The sequence below is a fragment of the Schistocerca piceifrons genome, chromosome 2 (assembly GCF_021461385.2).
Source record: "Schistocerca piceifrons isolate TAMUIC-IGC-003096 chromosome 2, iqSchPice1.1, whole genome shotgun sequence".
In the NCBI taxonomy this organism is placed as follows: domain Eukaryota; kingdom Metazoa; phylum Arthropoda; class Insecta; order Orthoptera; family Acrididae; genus Schistocerca; species Schistocerca piceifrons.
This window is the reverse complement of record NC_060139.1, coordinates 305,194,817-305,211,766: the sequence shown is the minus strand read 5'-3', so window position 1 is coordinate 305,211,766 and position 16,950 is coordinate 305,194,817. Positions and strand designations below refer to the sequence as shown.

The following is a 16,950-nucleotide window of genomic DNA, read 5'->3' as shown; positions in this document are numbered from 1 at the left end:
ACAGGGACGTCCAGCTGTGAGGCTAGGTGCTTCATTTTGACAAACTGCCTATTGGCTTCTGTCTCGGGTTCTTCGGCCGACGTTCATATAATGATTTTTCTGACGTTTCGCCAGCACGAGTGGCTGACATTGTCAAAGCTTCACCCTCCATTGCCGGTGGTGAACTGGAGCCGAGCTTACGGCCGCAGACTTCGTGTACCTGGCGCGCCAATGTCCGAGGGCTTCTCCGCGGTCATTTCCGGTGCGGTTCTCGTCTTGCTACCTGCGACAGTCGTTCGCTGCAGTACGGGAAGCCAGGATCCGTTTACCTTAAGGCTTTCCACTTTCTTGTTGAAACTGCTGGCGCGTTTTTGTATTTCTGCAGCTTCTCTGAACAAGCGCGTGGGATAGTGCTTCTCTACAGCCAGAACTTCCGTGTCGGCGAATTTTATTACGTGGTCAGCCTCACTCAGTGCGTGTTCTGCCACGGCCGATTTCTCCACTTGCCCCAACCTGCAATGTCGCTTATGTTCTTTGATCCTGGTGTTGATTGATCGTCCAGTCATTCCGACATAAACTTTTCCGCATGTGCATGGTATACGGTATATTCTCGATATTGCAAATGGGTTCCTCTTCTCCTTTGTCGATCTAAGACACTCTTTGATCTTCCTTGTCGGTCAGTAAAATCATTACTGACCCCGAGACAGAAGCCCATAGGCAGTTTAACAAGAAGCCACTAAAGCCTTGGCAATTTTGTTTCTTTTTGATCCGTCGACCACCTCGAATGACTGTCCTGACGTTCCAGCATTACAGGAGTCACAGCTTTGTGCGGCCGCTCGGGACGTGGGAGATCGGAAAGGTTTGGGGACCTCGTCGTGATGATGAGAAATGCCTCGCCGCGCGATTAACCGTCCTTTCGTTCACTGCCAGGTCTCCGTAGACATTCAGCAAGTGCCTACGAATATATGCGATGCTTTGGTTATACGTCAGAACAACTCAGTGACAGCTCTCTGTTCTGAACACGTCTCCAGTACAGACGCAATTTGGAGGCTACTTATAGCGCTGCCATCTATCGGAACTTCATGAACTAGAGAGGTTGAAGCGGGAATATTCCACTATGTCCGGCAGAATATTCCGCAGTTCTTCAATCGATATGGACCAAGACAAGTGTGTCGCATCAGTAATTGAACGCTACTCGTATAAATATCATTGTCAGAAGAAAAAAAGTCAGAAAAAGCTAAGTGCCGACTGGAGAAAGATCCCTCGACCAAATAGATTTGCAGTATGAAATACGCCTATCCATCGATAGTGTTGACAGAAAACAATCGTACATCTATAGTCAATCATATTGTCGAAATATCTAATGACCTGTATTTCGAGCAACCTCAACATGTTTCTCATTGGCCCTACTTTGTTATTCCTAAATGGGGTTTCTTTAGTGCGCTTAAAAAATACTTCATGGGATTAGTAATTCGCTGCGGGACAGTATATCATCTCATCAGAAGTATATGGCCATGTCTATGTAATATAGAACTGACCACTAGATGTAAAGAGAGGCGGACCCGGCAGTATAGCAGGAGTCTGAGTATGATGTCGCCCGTCGTCACTGAACTGCTACCAGTGCCAGAGAGATGTCTTTGGCCCGGCACGAATTCCGAGGAGCACTGAATCGAACGAAAGATGTGGTGGATCGCCGTCTGGCGGAGCCTGTTCCGTCACTGACCCCTTTTGGCCCCTCTCTTAGGACTTGGCCTGCATACTTCGACATGGACACACATGAAACTGACAGGGAGGGTTCTTCCGACTCAATGAAACAAACCATCTCCGGAGAAGAATGGAAATGTCAACATTGGCGAAGGTGATGTTAAAGTTTGATACCAATAAGTGGAACTATTCACGGATTCACGGACACAGACGAAGCCAGCAGTCTGTAAAAGCTCACAAAAGATGAGGGGCACATCACTATTACCAAGAAGTGCGAAGTCGTAGTTTTGTGGGCCTTGCCTGGACGACCGTAGAGGCCAAACGCGCGGCCCGCCCAACACAGACGGGGCACATCAGCTGAAACATCCGCCGCCGTCATCTACCGCCAACAGGTTCCAGCCGCTGGCGGAAGAAGAGAGACCGGCCACACCAATGCCCGCAACTCCAGCTAAATGAGAATCAGCCAAGCGCAGCCACCCATCGCTTTTCGTCCACTGGGAAGTACGGCGGGACGCACGACGACCACTTCCAGTCATCCTAGAAGTGGAAGACGGCTACTAAGGCTTCTTGCAGCTCCTCAGACGGTGGACGACACACGCCACTGTCCTAGAAAAGCCATGGAAGGTTGCGTTAAAGGGCTTCCGGCACTGCGCGGACCCTGATCACATCAAAAGGGTGGGACATCTAGCACCTCAATGCTCTTTCCCCAAGACATGTGTGAAGTGCATTCTCTCTTAATATACGCACCTGACGTTTCAACTGCAGGGGTGCAAAAACAAGAGTAACTAAACTCAGGAAGGACAACACAGTGTGTTTAGCATTTGGCTGAAATCGGAAATAGGTCATGTGACCTCCCTCTCCTGATGGGTATTGCCATTTTGAGTTCACCAACAAATTTATGTCAGTGTTCTTAAAGACTGGACCGCAGCTAAGTATTTGTGACAAATGGGACTATAAATAAGATCGCTGCTCGTTTCATTCGCAGCAAGCTTGTGCCTCGGAAAGCGCAACATATTCTAAAAGCGGTCAAATAGTTGTGATAAACAATATAAATGTAACTGCTCCTTGTTTCACTTGCAGAAATTTCATTTTTCGTTTTCAAATCACGCTGAAGTCCCGAAATCGAAGAAACTGATTACTGAGAACTCCATCTTATATTTAAATCACATCGAATATTGCAGAACATAATTCTGTTACATGTGTTACAAATACGATAGAAAACAGTAGCATGTATCAGGACCTGAACCTACTTTCTTAAACTTTCTAACTGCACGTATCTGACCTCATGGCCACGCTAATGAAATGCTGCCTGGAAAGTTATTACTGTTCATCTTATCTCCTAAGGAGATTTACAGCCAGTGTGTCATCCACTAACATAAAAATTATAACAAATCTTATCGAGAGTGACTTCATGATAAATATACAATTCACCATTCCCGTGAAACGGCATACTGTCATAACACCAAGTTATAATAAGGAAACGACAAAATACAATGAATCCAATACGGCTTTTCAAAAGTAGCGAGTGAGGGTCGTCGCGCAACAGATTTCCGTTTTCAGCCACACGCTGTGGCACTTCCTAATTTTAGTTACTCGTGCAGAAACGGCAACTACTTCGTAAGCTACCGTGGCTGCTAAACTTCGCAGGCTGCGGAATCTCGCCTACGTGGCTTACCTCAGAGAAAAGACCGACTGCTGACTGCAACGTCCGACGTCCGCGCCTTGGCGTACAGTCGGCGGAAATACCGAATAACACCGCTGGGCACTGACAGAAGTCATGTGTTGCAAGTTTTCTGTTAGCAAGAATTCCTGTTTTTGTGCAATAGTGATCTTTTGCGCCCAGCGCGTGGTGTTCTCTGTGCTGATAGTCCTTTTTTTCCATTAGCCCCTATCTTACGAAGGAATTATCGGAACGCTGAATCGGTTCATGATAGAAGTTAGATCCGCGTAAACTTTGCCAAGAAGACTGCCATCTTAATTACTCAAATTATAACTGAAGATACTAATAAATGCCTACTCTTGGCTTATGGTGAGGCTAAACCCTGTATTACAGTATGAGAATGAAATTTTCACTCTGCAGCAGAGTGTGCGCTGATATGAAACTTCCTGGCACATTAAAACAGTGTGCCGGACAGAGACACGAACTCGGAACCTTTGCCTTTCGCGGGCAAGTGCTCTACCAACTGAGCTACCCAAGCACGACTCACGCCCCGTCCTCACAGATTTAATTCCGCCAGTACCTCGTCTCCTACCTTCCAAGCTTCACAGAAGCTCTCCTGCGAACCTTGCAGAACTAGCACTCCTGGAAGAAAGGATATTGCGGAGACATGGCTTTCCTGTGTTACAGTGTCCACTGAGTTATTCTTAGATTGGAAGATTACTTTTCCGGGATTGAAATTTTGTAGCATGGTTCGCATTGGGAATTCATGGAGTGGCGATATTGAGAACGTACACCCAGTGAGGAGTTTATTTGTATTATTCCTCCTCACAATTTCGAAACATTTGTCCACTCCAACCATTGCCTGACCTGCACAATCAAACCAGCATTGCAGTACACTCTGCTCTGTACCAGCCACTCAAATGACGTTTCATTTTATTTAACTTAATGAATAGAGGTACTCTCTCTCTCCCCGTTCCCACCCACACTCCAAGCAAGTGGCCCAACTGCAAACACAGGTAATGGCTTTTGCTATTACACAACCACATTTCCCTGTTAATTATTGACTTAATCTTGTATACAAGTGTGTGTGGGCGCATGGGCTCACCAGTAAAATTGGCATTATTGTTTAGCTCTGCCGCTGAGTGGATATCCTTAGATAGCAATCACTGCCCACTTCTCTAGGAAGTGCGTATTTAAGGAATGAGGCTTTGTGAGAGCTGAACATCCAGACGCACAAATGACTGTAACTGAATCATGCGACCATTTCCAAACTGAGAACTTTGACTGTTTTTATCACTATACAAAGGCGTATGGCAGAGACTATAATGTAGCTCATGAAGCGTGGCTCCATTTGTGTAACGTGGCTTCAGCAGTTCGAAACTCAGTGTATGAAAACTCTGCCAATTTACGTTGGTGAAAGAACGTGGTCCGAAGGTGGTGCGAAAGTATACTTAACGTGAAGAATGGATAGCTACCATATTTTGTAAGTTTCATGAGGTGATATTTTTTAAACTACCAGAAGTGTGAAAGTCTATATTCTATATCTTTATTCGACGGATTTATCATTTTAAAATAGTCCCATGTGACTTAATCATCCCGTTCGCTAGGAAGCTGTATCGCTACGAGGTGGTGTATAGTCATCCCTGTTAGATATATTCCATTGCTACAACTATCTGTTCAGTTTCCAGTAATGGTTCTGTGGTAGTGAAAAAGTCGAATATATACATACTGGCAACGGTCAAAAAAAGGAAGCTTCTTTCTCCGATGAAACTGAGCTTACGGAGCAGGAAGACTTTCTCAGGAGCCGAATAATGGAAGTAGTAGTCGGTGTTGGTCTATTTAAGAAGAATTCTGGGAATTAGGAAACTGAACCCCCTCCTCCCAAAAGTGAGCTGCTTGTCCTAAAAATTGCGCCGCCTCTCCTGGTACAGGAAGCAAATGATCAGTGAAGACCAACATGTGAAGTATTTAAAGACGCTGTACAGTGGCCAAGTCACAAGACGATCTGAGGCTCTACGTCGTAGTAGAGTTGTAATGGTGAATGTTCTCTGTATATTCTACGAGTGTAATTGTAAAATAAATGCTAATGCCTCTCTGTTTCTCTCCAGGGAAGAAGCCACCAAACGAATGGCCTTCCAAAGGCGAGATAGTCTTCAAGGACGTCTCGCTGCGATACGGCGAGATCGCTCCACCTGTGCTCAAAGCAGTCAACTTTATTATTGCGCCAACACACAAGGTACTATTTATCTATATGCATTTGTTGTTGTTTTACAGGAAAACCATCTTGTTATATGTATTTAGGCCTATGAACTTGTAACCTATATAAGTAAATTGAAGACCATTATATTTAATTTGCAGCATGTGGGGAATATTTGAAAATTACAACAAATATTGAACTGATGAACGAACCATGTCATACCCTAAATTATGAAATCGGCAGTCAGAATAAAAGAACTTAAGACCTAGTTGTACTAGTACATTCAAGAAAACATTAATGAAACGAAAAAGAGTATGTATAGCTAAGTCCCACTTTTAATTTCCTGTGTGTTGTGTGCTGTCCTTAGGTTAGTTAGGTTTAAGTAGTTCTAAGTTCTAGGGGACTGATGACCATAGATGTTAACTCCCATAGTGCTCAGAGCCATTTCAACCACTTTTTAATTTCCTGTGCCAGCTTCACTCTCTGGAATCAGCAGCCTCCGAAGAACTTACAAGGGGACCATCGTTACTGGTCATCACTTATTTTTTGCCAAGTTTGTTATATGAAGGGCTTGGCCAGAAATGAAAGCGACGGAAGTGGCAGCTCCAGATGGCAAAGCGTTTAGAATAGCAGTTTTGGCGCTTGCTGAGCCAGCCATTTGCTAGTGTAGCTACCAGGCAGCCTTGGCGCAGAGGAAAGGAATGCAGCGGTAATGCGAGGGTCGTTAATCGCGTCCCTATGTGGAAATTTTATTTTACACGTTTCATTATTTTCAGTTTTTACTTTAATTACAATGCAAATAGACCTAAACAATTCTCCTTATATTGTACTTACAAAATATTTTCATAAAAGGGATCAAAAGTGAAGGCAAAGAAAATGTGGGATTTTCAAATAAATTTACAAGAAAGTGTTGTGCTTATAGCGTCCACGAAAACTCTGCATATAACGTTCCAAGAAGGAAATGTATTTCTAAATTCAAATTTTCCCTAGCCTTATTTTTCACGTATTTTATGAAAATATTAACAAATTACAAACAAATACAGTATATTGAGCATTATTTCGGTCTATTTGGAATGATGACGTAAAAACTGAAAATAAAAAACTAAGTTTCTACATAGGGACACGGCCCTATGAGCCTCGGATTACTGTTGTGTACTCTTCCAACTGCGGCAACCGTTGCCTGTAACGTACGTAAATGACTCACTTCTCGCCCAGCCGGCCATGTCATCATGTACCACGGCCTTCGTGAACCATTCTGCACACACTCGTTGCGTTGCCGACACTTCGTCCCACATGAGCGCGATTTACTGGATGGATGCATGCAAAAAGTCACTCATCCATTACCTTCGGTTTATAGCGATAACGAGAGCCACAAGCACATTTTACCGGCAGGTGGTGCTGCGCCGCCATATCGACGTTGACCTTGAACTCGCGGGCCGACATGGTTCAAATACTAATAATTTCTGCGGCACACACTAGTGTACATGTCCTGTGAATATGTACGTTGTATCTCTAGCCGTTCAAGGTGTTTTGTTTTCTTTCTGAACGTGAGTGTACCTCCGAAAATCTACAGGAATTCCCTTCCGTATAGATTTATATGGTCTAGCTTCAGTATTACACTACTCCATTAATTCGTATATATTTAAATAATACTAAGAAATTCTACAATCAAAAACAAAAATAACGCAAAGACGCCTTTCCCTTAAAAATCTCGTATCAGAAAAGTTGCATAGTTAATGTCACTGACGGATATGTACACACACGAAGCTCTACTTAATGTCCTATGTTCGTCTGTCACACGTTGTCATCTTATTCACATACGTGCTGTATTTGCAAACCAATGGAAATTCAATTTGGAATTTGTCATTACATTATAAATAATTCACTAGTGCTCTTAGCCTATGCTTCTAATGGAAGAAAACACATCTATGATTTCATACACGCAGCTGAAACATGTTTTAGACATACGGGAAGGAAAATGGAGATTACGTTTGTATAAAATTCAGTCGAATTTATTAGAAGAGGGGCAAGTAGTAGCTCGTTCGAAGATGATGTGACGAGGAAACGACCTCGTATTCTTTGAGTATCACCTGAAATGATGGTCACAAACCATGTAAAACGTGGATTTTCAATTTTTTAGAGACGTGCGAATCAATCCATGAGCTTGGCTGCTCACGAATATTAGCAACACAGAGTTCTAGTACCCTGGATGGGAGATACGTCTTGAGAGACATAGTTGTTAATGTGAACATCGTCGTTAAGCTAATGTGCAAACTTCGAAAAATGTGGTTACACACGAGTTCAGTGAAGGTGCTCTGAGTCGTGGTATCTGGTAGCTGCATCAATGAACAGATTTGTAATGATTAACACGACCTCACAGCATCATGAGGAAGCTTCTAGCGTGCACCACTCATTGAAAGGAGTCGTTCTTGAAAAAGCCTTTTGATCTCTTCCTCAACATGAAGCGACGGAGACTTCACGTACAGGCAAAGAAAATGTTTTGTTTGTGCCCCAATTCTCCCTGGACCACCCAGTGTGATTGTGCAACATTGTAGGCAGGAGTAAGTAATAGTATCTTGCACGCAAATCTGCTCCAGATACCCGTGAGATACAATACCCGTTGTGATCTAGATCTGTGCTCTACACGTCAAGGTTCGGTGTTTGATGGAGGGTACTTCTCGGTCCTTACTGTTCTGTTCACTGCTGGTGTGCGGGACGAAATGTTATCGGTACCTCTGTGTACACGCCAAAATCTCTAATTTTTGTCGTGGTGTTTACACGAGGCTGAAATTGGAGAAAACGACGTGCCTGCTAACTTCTATTGGAATCAACGCCCATATGATGTGCTGAAGATAGATACTGCCTACAGGAAAATTGAAGAGACCTTTGGAGAGAAGAGAACCACTTGTATGAATATCAAGAGGTCAGATGGAAACCCAGTTCTAAGCAAAGAAGGGAAGGCAGAAAGGTGGAAGGAGTTTATTGAGGGTTTATACAAGGGCGATGTACTTGAGGACAATATTATGGAAATGGAAGAGGATGTAGATGAAGATGAAATGGGAGATACGATACTGCGTGAAGAGTTTGACAGAGCACTGAAAGACCTGAGTCGAAACAAGGCCCCCGGAGTAGACAACATTCCATTAGAACTACTGACGGCCTTGGGAGAGCCAGTCATGACTAAACTCTATCATCTGGTGAGCAAGATGTATGAGACAGGTGAAATACCCTCAGACTTCAAGAAGAATATAATAATTCCAATCCCAAAGAAAGCAGGTGTTGACAGATGTGAAAATTACCGAACTATCAGTTTGATAAGTCACAGCTGCAAAATACTAACGCGAATTCTTTACAGACGAATGGAAAAACTGGTAGAAGCGGACCTCGGGGAAGATCAGTTTGTATTCCGTAGAAATGTTGGAACACGTGAGGCAATACTAACCTTACGACTTATCTTAGAAGAAAGATTAAGAAAAGGCAAACCTACGTTTCTAGCATTTGTAGACTTAGAGAAAGCTTTTGACAACGTTAACTGGAATACTCTCTTTCAAATTCTGGAGGTGGCAGGAGTAAAATACAAGGAGCGAAAGGCTATTTACAATTTGTACAGAAACCAGATGGCAGTTACAACAGTCGAGGGGCATGAAAGGGAAGCAATGGTTGGGAAAGGAGTGAGACAGGGTTGTAGCCTCTCCCCGATGTTATTCAATCTGTATATTGAGCAAGCAGTAAAGGAAACAAAAGAAAAATTCGGGAGTAGGTATTAAAATTCATGGAGAAGTAGTAAAAATTTTGAGGTTCGCCGATGACATTGTAATTCTGTCAGACACAGCAAAGGACTTCGAAGAGCAGTTGAACGGAATGGACAGTTTGTTGAAAGGAGGATATAAGATGAACATCAACAAAAGGAAAACGAGGATAATGGAATGTAGTCAAATTAAATCGGGTGATGCTGAGGGGATTAGATTAGGAAATGAGGCGCTTAAAGTAGTAAAGGGGTTTTGCTATTTAGGGAGTAAAATAACTGATGATGGTCGAAGTAGAGAGGATATAAAATGTAGACTGGCAATGGCAAGGAAAGCGTTTCTGAAGAAGAGAAATTTGTTAACATCCAGTATTGATTGAAGTGTCAGGAAGTCGTTTCTGAAAGTATTTGTCTGGAGTGTAGCCATGTATGGAAGTGAAGCATGGACGATAACCAGTTTGGACAAGGAGAGAATAGAAGCTTTCGAAATGTGGTGCTACAGAAGAATGCTGAAGATAGGGTGGGTAGATCACGTAACTAATGAGGAGGTATTGAATAGGATTGGGGAGAAGAGAAGTTTGTGGCACAACTTGACTAGAAGGAGGGATCGGTTGGTAGGACATGTTCTGAGGCATCAAGGGATCACAAATTTAGCATTGGAGGGCAGCGTGGAGGGTAAAAATCGTAGAGGGAGACCAAGAGATGAATACACTAAGCAGATTCAGAAGGATGTAGGTTGCAGTAGGTACTGGGAGATAAAGAAGCTTGCACAGGATAGAGTAGCATGGAGAGCTGCATCAAACCAGTCTCAGGACTGAAGACCACAACAACAACATGATGTGCTGACTAAACAGCCTTGCAAACAAGGCTGGAACTACCACTAACAATTTTCTCTTGTTCGTTAATTCTGTTTGGTAAGGATCCAACACAAGCTAGCACAACTTCTAAGACTTCGAACGAGATTTTGTAAACGACCTACTTCATAGCTGAATTAGATACTCTGTACGTTTAAAAAATCGGACCACTGACAATAAGACATTTGGCGGAATGAAATGGTACGCTTGCACACGGTAGTTCACAGTATATATTTTGTGGAACATCGAAAATAAACTGCTTTAAAGTTAATATGAACTGAGAAACGTCAGTTAACTAGTGCAGGTGAGTTAATGAAAAATTAATAATAAGAACTGTGATACTTGGTGAATAATTGAAGGTAGTTGCCATGAGATTTCTGGACCATGTGTGTTGTGCGTATTCCTTGGAAGTTTACAGCGACAGGAATTGTTACACACACAAGTTTCTGAGTTGCCTATAGAAAATTTATTGGGTACTGTTGTAATTAGGGGAGATTTCGACAGTATATAAGTGGGAAATCCCGACACGTGTCCAGTTTTGTCTCACCTCACACCTTTTCTCATTTAAATAGGTATTTTCTATCTTAAGTTGAAAATACCACTCAAATATAACAGTATGGGGTGAGATGTAGATCTGGTTGGAGCAATAAAAGATGTTGAAGCTACAGTCGTGAAACGACGTAATGTACGAAGAAAGACTCTGCATTCTAGATTGATCTCAGGGATTTAATACACAACGCAAACTGGCAAAAGCTCACCTCTCGACAAAAACACAGAGTAGCAGTTGTTACCGTCAGCCATACTGCTGTCGGAACATTTCTGATGAAGGCAGGACTCAAATTTCAACTGGCGTTCTGCACATCGTTCAGACGCTTGCAGCTGACGATTATAGCGGCAAACCACAGGACGCAAGGAAAAGAGCCCTGAAGACTACTGTCTGAAACGCGACATTATCTTTTTACATATAAATGTTCTGTAAAACATGGTGGAAGATGCGAAAAGTATTATTTCACAAGATTTATGACATGACGCTCAGGAAACTAAATCTTTCTCTTCTGATGACTGCAAGAGTCCTCGTACTTAATGAATTGGGATGTCCCGAGGTCGCTATCGCTCTGGGAGAATACGTCTACAAGTAGGCCTTTCACAACTAAACAACACTTCAGAATATAACGATTACAGCTTAACCAGAGAGCTAATGTAACTTCATGTCCAAAAGAACAGATACCATTGGTGATTTTGCAGCTCTCTAAGAATGAAATCACAATGAAATCCAGACCGTTAGCTGCTTACAGGCGTTGATAAATATCCACGGGAACAGCTGAAAATGTGTGCTCCGACCAAGACTCTAACCCGGGATCTCCTGCTTATATGGCAGGCGTTCTAACCGACTGAGCCATCAAGGACACAGAGGATAGTGCGACTGCAGGGACTTATCTCTGGCACCTTCCCCCCTCCCTCGAGTCCCACATTTCCAATGTACTGTCCACACACTACATTTGTAGTGTCCCCTGCTCCCCCCCCCTCCCCCCCCCCCCCCCCCCCCCCGATGTACCGCTGTAACCATCCATTACTCGCGGCAGTCAATCTACCGATTCCCTTAAGAGTTTGAGCAATGTGAGTGCATCCGCACTGAAGAAGATACCATCTTCATATAGATAAGGCTTACCGGTCAATGATTTTTCAGTGCGGTTGCACTCACATTGCTCAAACTCTTACGGGAATCGGTAGATTGACTGCCGCGAGTAATGAGTATAGTAGGCAGGGGCACAACAAATGTAAAGTGTGGACATTAAGTTGGAAATGTGGGTGTCGGGGGGTGCCAGAGATAAGTTCCTGCAGTCGCACTGTCCTCTGTGTCCTCGGTGGCTCATTCGGATAGAGCGTCTTCCATGTAAGCAGGAGATCCAAGGTTCGAGTCCCAGTCGGGGCACACATTTTCAACTGTCCCTGTTGATATTTATCAACGCCTGTGTAAGCAGCTAATGGTCATTCTCTAACAGTTACCCGTCATACTGAAGTAAAACGTTGGAAATTCCAGTGAACCATTGTTCACTTTTAAGTTTTCCTAAGAAGTTTTAATCTGGTATTAAATCGGTAAACCGATCAAAGCTATCCATCGAGATATTCGGTGACCATAAAATGGCTTTGTCGGGGAGGATGATAGAAATAATACTAAATTCTTTTTTCGAATACTATTTCTCTGAGACAGACAGTATTGCGGTTCCTCCATCCATATGCCATGCGAAGGTGAATAATGAGAGACATCGAAATGACTGACTGCGAGACATAAAATCTCCTAAAATCACTGAACAGAAGGGAGACGACAGGAGCTAATGGGACACGTGTACGATTCTACATGTAGTATGCGAAAGAGATTGGTCCTCTTCGACCAGTAGCCTGCAGTAGATCGCTGGAGGTGCCTAGTGATTGGAAACATGTGTAGGTCCTTCTTGTTTCCAAGATTGCATCATCGAACAGATACACACAACTATAGGCCTATACTACTGATGTCAGTCTGTTACAAAAATTTAGCACGTCTTTTAGTTGTGAATTATGACCGTTCCTATCACTGGCTATAGACCACTTTTTACTGATAATTCCCACGCACGTTACCGGTTCATTTAATTTCAGTGTTGTACTTACGTGGGTAGCCATGAAGTTTTAATTATTCCTGAAAATATAGTTATGTAATTATGTTTGCGGGTATGTGTCTGCAGCCCTGGTACACACAGAAATCAGTGTATTACAATACTGTGGCCTGCAGATAGAGTAAAGGAAACAAAATGGCAAAGCCCGTCCCCGGTTTATCAACTTTGTTTCAGCTCCAATAACAACTTGCTCCAAAACGCGATAGTTAAGTTGATGGGTATCAGTCGTATGTTGTTCTGATGCGTCAGTATTCAAACACGGATATGTATCCTGAATGTGTCACTCATTTCATTCATTAATCATACAGTGTCCCGTAACTATGTAATGTGTAAAATGTTTGCCCACAGGTTGGCATCGTGGGCCGCACCGGTGCCGGTAAGTCGTCGCTGATCGCGGCGCTGTTCCGGCTGACTCCGGTGGAGGGCGCCGTGGTGATCGACGGCATCGACTCGTCGACCATCGGGCTGCACGACCTGCGCCGCCGCATCTCCATCATCCCACAGGAACCGGTGCTCTTCTCCGCCTCCATGAGGTTCAACCTCGACCCCTTCCAGGAGTTCGACGACGCTAAGCTGTGGGACGCGCTCGAGGAGGTAAGGGCGAAGAGCTTAGCAAAAGTTCGCTTGACGCTTACAGATAGTTGGCAGAGGATGTAAACCCAACCAGGCTGAGGCAACCTAAGCAATTTGGCTCGACGAAATGGAGTTCCAGCTTCCGTAGTGTAATTTTCGTAGTTCAGCTGATACTCTTTCTTTTTTAAACTTCAAGCTCACATTCAGAACTATAGGTCACTATGTCTGACAAGTAAAGAAATTTACAACGTATTTTGAGACGAGTAATTAAAAAAAACTTTTTAGCAGCCGAAAAGCGCGAGAATTCTCAAGTGATTGATGAATTTACAGCAGTACTAAGGAAACAGTAACAGGTCTGAAGTATCGGGGAAGAAAAGGCGTTAGGGCATGTACAGCCCATATAGAAGTAAGAAATGGTTCAAATGGCTCTAAGCACTATGGGACTTAACACCTGAGGTCATCAGTCCCCTAGACTTAGAACTACTTAAACCTAACTAACCTAGGGACATCAGACATCTATGCCCGAGGCAGGATTCGAACCTGCGACCGTAGCAGCAGCGCGGTTCCGGAGTGAAGCGCCTAGAATTTCTCGGCCACAGCGGCCGGCCATAAATAAGAGTAGAAGAGAGTATGAACATAGACAAAATTCCCCATTACTAGAATACTTTGATTTATTGCCTTGTCAGGGTGGCAATTTGAACAATTCTCTTTGAAAGCAAAATCCCAGTTATGTAGTCTGTAAGGAACCGCTAGTGGCACTAAAAACTCTGACTGCTTAATACTAGACGCTGAGGACATACACTGGTTGAGTACAAAGGAAACAGTTGGACCAATAAAACTATTGCACATAAATTTGAGAAGTAGTCACACAACTAGAGTTGACATTTTCCACAGACTATCGGAGCGCTCGGTTTCCCAGCGAACAGTGTCTGTCTGCAGCCTAAGAAATAATCTTCTGCTAATCCTTGTAGAGTCAAACAAGCTCCCCGTCCGCTCAACTTTTGTGAAGTGTGCTGTAGAGTAGATACGAGCATAGCAAAGGGAAAATTACGTGTTTGGATTAACTTGTAGTGCTGTAACTAGCACTTGACGAACATTGTAAACTAGCAGTCTCAGGTTCGCATATTGTGAGGTATCGGGCGAGTTGTGTCGCCCTGGAAATATTATATGTTTGGAGTTGGGGCGGCCGCACGGGCCGCTCGGCCAGCCGGGGCCCGGCAGCGACCACGTGGTGCCGAACGTTAGCCGGACGAGAGGGGTGGCCCCAGCGCGTGGTCCAGCCGCGTGGCTGGGAATTCCGCTGTGACGAGGACGGTGCTTTGAGTCGATGAAGGAGATGTCTATGCCGGGAGTGCCAAACGTAGCGGACTTTGTGAAACCATAATGGCACACAAGTCACAGTCCGTATAGAAATTAATAGTAGCCAGATGAATCATGATACCTCAAAAAGAAACATGTATTTTAGTATTATTTGCACTAAGATTCTGATGGTGTAATTAGATTTTCAAAATCTATAGTTTAAAGTTTAGTATCTGATGGTAAATTATACAAGTAACACCCAGCAACGAATTTCCAAAATCTAAATGGTTCTTCAGATTTCGTCGATCTACATGTCTTGTGAAAGCTATTAGTGTAAACCTAAATTGGTATGAATTACAGGAATGCAACTTAAATAGTACATGAGTTATTGCAGGTCAAAGTGGCAAATTACTATCAACCGCGTCAGGCCATAAGTACTCCACAGTTAAACGAATAAACAGTAGCAGCATGCTTATAAATATATTTATTCATCTATGTCTTTGTTTGTATCCGATATATACTATTCGTGAAGAAATTGGTTAATTATTTACTGTGTTTTAGAAATTACAGAGTCGTTAGGCTATTGGCCTACCTTTGCTTGCTATTCCTTTGATATGTCTATTTAATTTGTTTATGTATTTAATAATGTGTGTTTGAGCGTGTTAATGGTCCAGCCGTAGGAACATTAATTTCAAGTTGTTTCAATGTTTGTAAACGTGCATTGGCGTGGACACACGGAGGGAGCGCTCTAGCCAATCACAGCGCTCGTTACTAAGAGAGCCATATGGTGGTTGGGGGGTGGGGGAGGGGAGGGAGCAGCGTCGTTTCCGGAGAGGACACGAGGTAGTTCTGAGGAGTTTTGTGCGAGGGACAGTCGCACAAAACACGGGAAGTGCTGAACGCGACGGCGCGACGGACGCACAGTGGCGGGAAGGACTTGGAGAGTGGAGAGGTCCACACGTGGACGCGGCTATTACAAATACTTCAGAGTGTCGACTTGTGCACTTCTGAGATTTCCGTGGCTTCTACAGTTAAGACATAGTGCGTTTAGAAGTGAATATCTCGCGAGCTAGGTTCTTGTCCATAGCTAATTACGTTCAGTAGGAATATATAGTTTCCCTGTTATTCAACTTATATTTTATTTAATTGTTCAAGACTGCGCAGGAAATAAGCACAGAGGGCAGACGCTGAGACCAGGTCTGCGAGCGGCAAGTGCAGTACCCCCCCCCCCCCTCCGCCCCTCGTTTCAGGGAACGAGGTATGGGGATCCTTGTGGAGACTTACGTAAAAGAGGTAAAGGCTTGGAGAAATCTAGACTGTCACAGTACATATCAATAACGTCAAGCTGTAGATCAGTGCGAATTATTTCCTCGAAGCTTTTTCTCCATTCATTTGCGCTATGAATCTTAATTCCCCCCGTCCCCCTCCCCCCCCTTCCCCCTCCCCCCCCCCCCTCCCGCCACCGACATGACGGCCGCTCCATATCTAGTACACTCAAAATAATAAAATCCAAGACGAACCTACATTTCTAAGCTTTGTTCAACGCCGATAAGACAGACTCATCAGCTGTGTACCTTCGTAAATTGGACATCCCGAAAGTATTTAGCGTCTTACGATACACCAAAAGTTTAGCGAACAATATTGTGTGTGAAATAATGAGACTCCTAGCACTGAGGACTGAAGTGTGAAGACATTGTCGGTGTTACCCAACGGCGACTCGCATTGCTATTTCTGTCAAAACTGACTCTCCCGTATTTCACAGTTGGAGCTTCTCCCCTGTTGTCGCGCATTTCTCTCTCTCCACTTCGCCGCAGCTGCTCTGTTCACGTGAACAGAAGCTAGTGATCATGCTGAAATCGGCGAGTTATTAAGCATTGCGACTACGCAAACATTTCGAAAACGTACTTACTCTGTACCATGGAGAGGGGGAGAGGGAGGGGGGCGCCAGGAAGGGCATCCAACCACCAACCGTGACTAAGATTGCCAAATCCTGTATACCAGTTCCAACGTCGTAGAGGTGGTGGTGGTGGTGGTGGTGGTGGTGGTGGTGTCCTAAAATTTTCGGTTTGTGGACATACTGATGAAAAAATTTCGAACTTTGCAAGTAGAAAGCTAGCTTAATTACAAAATAGCATGCTGACGTTGAAGAATACTGCTGCACGCAAACCACCTTTCGCCTTTCGTCGGAGGTGCTGTGGCTTCTCGTGAAGCCCTGCTCGTAGGTACAACCAGTCCGTGCAATCTTCTCTCCGTGGGACATTACTGTCAAATTATCCCACGTCTTTCTC

General features: G+C 43.9%; 1 protein-coding gene across 4 annotated transcripts in view; it reads left to right on the top strand.

Moving 5' to 3' along the window:
• The window catches only part of LOC124775109 (ATP-binding cassette sub-family C member 4-like), a 203,973-nt gene that overhangs the window by 165,947 nt on the left and 21,076 nt on the right, over positions 1-16,950 (top strand). For all 4 annotated transcript variants that reach the window (XM_047249940.1, XM_047249938.1, XM_047249939.1 and 1 more), the window contains 2 exons: positions 5,452-5,579; positions 13,139-13,384. In XM_047249940.1, the coding sequence (XP_047105896.1) occupies positions 5,452-5,579; positions 13,139-13,384 (374 nt within the window). The remainder of the gene's footprint in view (positions 1-5,451; positions 5,580-13,138; positions 13,385-16,950) is intronic.